Below are 7,012 nucleotides of genomic sequence, written 5' to 3'. Positions count from 1 at the left end.
ATATATTAAGATAACGTATCAATCGATGGTCACCGACACCGTTCTATAGGAGGACTACGCTACACGTTCATTATTTAATTTCGGAATTGTTTTCGTAGGCATGGCGCTAGGACTCCTGCTTCATCTAGAACAATATGCAACTCTGATTAATAGGATCACGTAAAATCAATACAAAATAGTACAATCACACGTCGTACCACCTAAATTATTGCGAAAACCATACACGAAATATAAATCATACAGATGTGGTTCGTTGTTAAACTACGAAATAATAAACTTGGTAGCAGTGAGCGAACCGGTTTGATTCGATCAATTAGTCATATATGTGAGTATGCTTACTTATCTAAAATTAAATAATTAATAAATCCGACACACTGAGCTTGGAGATTATGGTAACGAATAAAATTGGCTTCCTTATGGGATCAAATTCGAGGGAAGTTGGCAACAGAAAAGTTAATATTGCATTCTTAGAAGAAAAGGGTACTTTAGAGGTCTTTCTCCTTCTGAAAAATTGGCTAAACTTATTAAAATTACATTTAATCATAATCATTAATTAGTCAATAATAAAATTTAAAGGGGAAGATGCGGGTAACAACAGCTTGTGATTTGGAGTCACTGTCACGTGGCTGTGGATGGGGACACAATTAAGGGTGTGTGTGGATCCCCCTACTTATTCTTTCTTCGTTCATGTTTGAAACGCAAGCGTTAGCATTTAGCTTAGAAAAATGTTTATGTACCATTTTCTTTTATAGAATAAAGTATGAAGTGACCAGTGAGAGTCGCATCCCATCTATGATCTATCCTCCTTTCTATAATAATGATTAAATTATGTGTGTTATAAGAATGTAAAAGAAAAATAATATAAAATAAAATATCTTGTTGGCTAGCTTGTAGTCATGCTTATACCTAGCTACCCATCCATATCATGCAATCTCTTTGCCGTTTCAGCTGCGATTCCTTGTGTTTATGTCATCCATTTCAACTGGCTTTCTCAATCCAAGTTAAATTTATCAATTATACGCAACAAAACATTTGCATCTTATGCAATTGGGCTATGGATTTGTGCAGTACTTTGGTGCACATCAAATTAACAATTTATCTCATATATATGACAGCTATTTAATATATACCTCTATTATTTATCTACCTATATTTTTGTTTAATAAAATAATAAATAGAAGAGAAATGAGATCTATCCAAACTCCCAAGACACATACATTAAGGTTGCCAGCTGGCAAGCATAGCAACGGACGCGTGGGTCTAAAAAAATATGCATACTTTACGATGTTGCACCACCATCGTCTCGCTTCCACATAATTTCTACCAATACTTTTTTCGTTGAAAATAAATTTCCATCATATAATTTCCTAAGTAACTAAGTTGATCCGGGGGAGAAAAAATAAATGGTTTAGGTGGGCAGGGCATGTGATTGGTGCAGCTTTTTGCCTCCTTTAATTTTATTTATCTTTTTTAATTTAATTTAGTTGAATGCATCCACCGGCAAAAACCACCAAACCCGTAAAAAAGAGCCAAGTTTGATTAGTAGAATAGAATATTAGATTAGAAGCGGAACAAACGAATCGTACTGGATATTAGCTTATAAAGGAAAAGTGCAAAAACAAAGAACAAATTAAGATGGAGGAGCGTTGCGTTGCGGTTACTGATTAACTTAATAAGTAAAAAAATGTTTATAGTAAACTGCAATGGTAAAGCGCACGTTCTTTCATGATTGCTTAGCGCCATAGCCCATTTGATTGGATCCTCCCACCTCAACACAACCCTTTGAAATGAGAATCTATATGGTAAAAATTACTGGTTAATCTTGATGTAAAATTAAATGAGAAATTCTTGGGTTCAATATTGCACTACTAACATCATAGGCAACACTGTCCAAAACTGAATTAAAAAATATTTAAAATTCAAAAAACAATAAAAAATTATTTTTAATGAATTTTATATTAAATTTATTTACAATCTATTATAATATAAGTTGAATTTACTGTTATAGTATTGATTCTCTAATGTTATTCTAATTAAATATGTGATCTAACAGTTTTATTACAAAAAACTTTTTATTTGAATAATTATAAGAAAAATATTAAGGTCAACCATTTTAGAATTTTTTTCTGTTAATTTAAAATCCAAAAAAATAAAATAAATACGAAAAATTTGTGCAATTTTGGTTGCTGGGGGCAGTGGAGCACTTTTGCTATACAAGCTGTATGCGCATCGATCGAGTCTTTTTCTCATGAAACCACACTCTCTTTCTCTCTTTCTCTCTCCCTCTCAGCCTCCTCTCTCTTTCCTACATAAATTAACACTGCTGTGTTTTCATCCAAAGTGGAAGCGGTTAAACTAAGTTTAAAGGCACAGCGGTGGAACTCTCATATATAGCTGTCAACTCCACTCTATGACATGTTTCTTTCCCCCCATGACGATGCCTCCATTCACCTTCTGCTTCCCTTGATTTTTAGATTACAAGTGAACAAGGTCCGATCTCGATCTTACTATTACTTTCAATTTGATTGATTTCATCATTCTTCTCACCGAATTGAATTTGTTTTAGCTGCAGAATTAGTGCCACATTAAGGGAAGAGAAGAAATGGACACGAGAAGGAGGGTGAGATTAGAGCCTAAGAAAGCTCAGACAGGAGCACATGATGATGATCATCATCATAGAGTAATTGAACTAAACTCTGCTTTATTGTCAGAACTCAGAAGAGTGTATATGTGTATGTGGTACTAGTATTTTTGAAAAACGGTTGCTACAGTGAACAAAGTTCCATACACTAGTTTTATTATTATTATTATTAAACTATTACTACTATTATTCATTATTTCATTATGAGAACGTAACACTTCTTAGACTTATCATCACAAACTGTGGATGGCTTCAGTTCCAATGAGAAGAAAATTCTCAAAACTCGAAATTCTTTTCCGAAACATATTACACAACACACATCCTCACCCTATAAAGTGAAAGGGAAATTCATTGAGAAAAAGATAAACCTATATGTTATTGCGTTGCATAGGTTGGTCCTAACCTCTTGAATGAAAAGGCAGAGATGCGGGAAAGTTTGGCACAAGGAAAAGGCAGAGCAAGCAGCAAGGAGAGAAAATTGGCCTTGCAACAAGACGTAATGCAATGACACTGCACCGATTCCTGATTTTAAAATTGAAGCTTTGTTCACGAATTTGAATTTTCAGGTGGAGAGGTTGAAGAAGAAGCTTAGGGACGAAGAGAACATCCACAGGGCATTGCAGAGAGCTTTCAACAGACCCTTGGGTGCTCTCCCTCGTCTTCCTCCCTATCTCCCTCCCAATGTTAGTATTTCCCAAGTAATCTACTTTGCAATTCAATCAAATTTGAAATCTTATACTCACCGTCACTGCTGAATCAATCTAGACCCTGGGACTTCTTGCGGAGGTGGCGGTGCTGGAGGAAGAAATTGCAAGGCTTGAAGAGAAGGTGATGCATTTCAGGCAGGACTTGTATCAAGAAGCTGTATATACATCATCCTCCAAGATGAAAATGGATCATTCATCTCGTTTAGTTAAATTGAAGTCTCCTTCCCCAACAATTACACTTCCCGGTGAGTAATTCCCACAATTGCTCCTTAAGTGTGTTCTATGATAAAAGTTGCAACCTAATTCTCATGGATTTTTGCATTGCAGAGGATAGGCAAGGAAAAGAGAACCAGTCATGTAGTAATTCTCACAAGAACACCAAGCAGTTCAATTCTAAAACTAAAACAACAAAAACTCCTATTAATACACTTCCCCTCCACAACAAACCATGGCATCGTCCAAAGAGACAGGTCTGGCATCTCTAATCCAGATTCAGTTGTGTCCTAGTAGATCAAAATAACTCAGAGGAATTTTTTCAAGTCAACTAATGTGAAATTTCAGACTGTGCAGCAAGAACTAAGAGTGAATGACCAGCCAATGGCAGAACCAACAGATCATGAAGAAAGTCCAAACATAATCTCTGAAAATATTCTCAAGTGCTTATCAAGCATTCTTTTGAGAATGAGTACTGTCAAGTATCCGGATTCTACAGCTGGCATGTTGCGAGATCCGAAATCTCGAAACTGTACTAAAGAAACATGGTTTCAGGATCCATATGGTACATGTTTAGAATTTGGAGAGATGGATATTGGTCCGTACAAGCAATTCCGTGCAATTGAAGCTGAATCCTTCAGTCCAAAACGAACTGCTAATTCTTTGTTTCTGCAGCATCGATTGAAGTATGTGATACTTACTATTTACCTTCTTTTCAACTATTCATGTTGTGTGTGTCAATCAGATGTTGCAGTATTTTAATATCCTGAAACTTGCAGGCTTCTTTTGAGGAAACTTTCCTCTGTCAACTTAGAGAATCTCAATCATCAGGAGAAGCTTGCATTCTGGATCAACATATATAACTCTTGTATGATGAATGTACGTCATTTATACCTTTTTGAACAATGTTTAGTTTTACTTTTTCATTTTTAACCTCTTTTAGAACCTTTGTAATATCTAATTGAAAATTGTGCTTTTATTCAGGCATTCAATGAGCACGGCTTACCGGAGAGTCCCGAAACAGTTGTTGCATTGATGCACAAGGTATGAACTGCTCGGGACTTGTATTTCTTCTTATATGTTGCATGTTCTTGCAGTTATAGCATTGACATGCTTAAGAATTTATTCTGTTTTCTTCATTATTCAGACAACAATAAATGTGGGTGGACACTTGCTAAGCGCAACAACGATAGAGCATTGCATTCTAAGGCTTCCTTATCATTGGAAATTGGTAAGCTTTGTTCATATGAAGTCTGAGTTTTCCTTAGATTGGAATATATAGATAATTACTAAGACTTCTTACAGCTGAATTCTAAACAGACATCAAAGGGAGCGAAGAATCATGAAATGACAGTAAGAAGCATATATGGATTGGAATTATCAGAACCCTTGGTGACATTTGCTCTCTCATGTGGAACTTGGTCCTCTCCTGCTGTAAGTTTCATTCATTACACAAAGTAAACTTCTAAAATTTTATTATCTGCGTTGTGTCATTGCTGATTCATGAACTGTGGCAAATGCAGGTCAGAGTTTACACAGCATCACAGGTCGAGAACCAACTCGAAGCAGCGAAAAGAGAATACTTGCAGGCTGCAGTTGGAATTTCAACTTCAAAGTTTGCTATCCCAAAGCTGCTAGATTGGTACTTACTGGACTTTGCAAAAGACTTGGAATCTTTGCTGGATTGGATATGCCTCCAATTACCTGCACATAATTTTGCTTCTGTTTATTCTGTATATGATTTGTTTCATTGATGCTGGGGATGCAATTGCTATACAGCTCCAGAGCACATAGAAAGATTGTAGATGAGATCAATATTCTCTCCTCCTCCCTTTGAATATATGGATTGGCTTAGAAAATATTGACTTAACAAATACTTCTTTTCTTGTCTTTTCTTTTCTAAAAAAAAAAATAAAATCAATTAAAGGAACACTTTGCCTTTACCTTCCTTCATCTCAACCACAATGAAAGGAAGTAAAAAGTCAAACTGTATAATATGTGGGATTTGAAGAATAGAATTGCTGAATTGCATATCAAATCTCAGTTTACTACTCAATTTCCTTAGTTGTATTCATTTTTGACATTTATAAGACTCTAACCTGAAATGTTGCTCAAGAAGAATGTGGAATTATTACCTGAACCAACCAAGCGTGAGTAACTTTTTTGTAATGGTCACCATTGATTTTGTAACTTCCATGAAATGTGCGTCCCACTATCTTAATTTAAGAGTGATTAACTCCTCGATTTATCACTTTATCGATCCCACATTATTTATACAGTAGAAATGCCCAACTACATTGACAAGAAAAGAAAGTAATGAAGGTCTATCAATAACCCTCGAACTATTGCTGCGTCAATGAATGAATGATGGTCTCATTTTCATGGCACGTAGTGAAGATTACTAATAGTTGGAGTAGTGCTGGAATTCCATATATGGTCCAGCATTGGAAGTAGGACTAGTACTGGAATTCTCACATAGAATGTGGTCCATGTAGATGTAGGTTGTTTCTGGTGTTACAGAAGAAGCCCCATCAATAATTATGACTTGGCTCATTTAAGTCTCCTAATTGCAGCTCCATTATGTTCCGTTTGATGGCTGTGGCCACCACAGCCGCTCCTTCCGAACCATTCAACTATCATATTTCAAAAGGTTACATATTTGATATTATTTCAAGCTCAATTCTTCCATGAGAAAATCACACAGTATTTAGATATTAAATACTCGTAACAATGTGGTTGTGAGCTATGAATAACAATGAATTAAGTGGGCGAGTGAGAACAGGATTGAGATTGTGTTGTGTTGTCTCTGTAATCTGTACCAAGTAGTCCCAATTTTTTAATTTTGTCTCTTGCATTGAAGAGTTATCTACCAGAGTAGGCACCTGTACCTAGTATCTATTTGTTTGGCTTTATTGAAGTAAAAACAATTACTACTATGAAGGATTTCATTCCATTTCGGCATGCTGCCATGAATTCTTTTCAACTACACAAAACAAATTAAGAAATTTTCGTTGGAACTGATAAAGACTAGAGAACATGATTCTTTTAATATCCTTTTATCTCTTCTTTTGGTTGCCAAAAGCGTTTTGTCTCTTGTTATGTCTTTGTATGATCGAATACTCAAAGTCGTTAAAGACATTGTCATCCTAATAAATGCTTTGAAAGCCACCCTCTCTCCTTGTTAAGACTTTTTTTTTATCTATATAGAAACCAAGATATCCGTCACTGTTAGCGTTAATCTCCTTACTGCGACTGCACTTACATTGTCCCTCAAATGAGTTTCATATGTACATCAACATTGTTGATTAAAATTTTAAATCAACTTGCATGGACTAGAAGCTTCATGAAACATGGTTAAAGAATTGAAGAAGCAAAGTTTGAATTGAAAACAATAATCATTAATTTACTAGAAGATGTTGGAAATTTGGAGAATAACCAAGAACATTCAAGA

The 7,012-nt window shown here is 35.3% G+C and overlaps 1 protein-coding gene across 1 annotated transcript; it reads left to right on the top strand.

The window, feature by feature from the left end:
• Positions 1-2,196: 2,196 nt before the first annotated feature.
• Positions 2,197-5,315, top strand: LOC107460342 (uncharacterized). Its single transcript, XM_016078699.3, has 12 exons — positions 2,197-2,490; positions 2,573-2,680; positions 3,033-3,137; positions 3,208-3,324; positions 3,407-3,593; positions 3,676-3,818; positions 3,910-4,247; positions 4,341-4,440; positions 4,546-4,605; positions 4,709-4,792; positions 4,882-4,995; positions 5,085-5,315. The coding sequence occupies exons 2-12, from the start codon at positions 2,603-2,605 to the stop codon at positions 5,313-5,315; spliced, it is 1,557 nt and encodes a 518-aa protein (XP_015934185.1). The 5' UTR covers positions 2,197-2,490; positions 2,573-2,602.
• Positions 5,316-7,012: the final 1,697 nt, after the last annotated feature.

This window comes from Arachis duranensis, chromosome 8 (assembly GCF_000817695.3).
Source record: "Arachis duranensis cultivar V14167 chromosome 8, aradu.V14167.gnm2.J7QH, whole genome shotgun sequence".
NCBI lineage: Eukaryota > Viridiplantae > Streptophyta > Magnoliopsida > Fabales > Fabaceae > Arachis > Arachis duranensis.
This window is presented reverse-complemented; position numbering and strand designations above follow the sequence as displayed.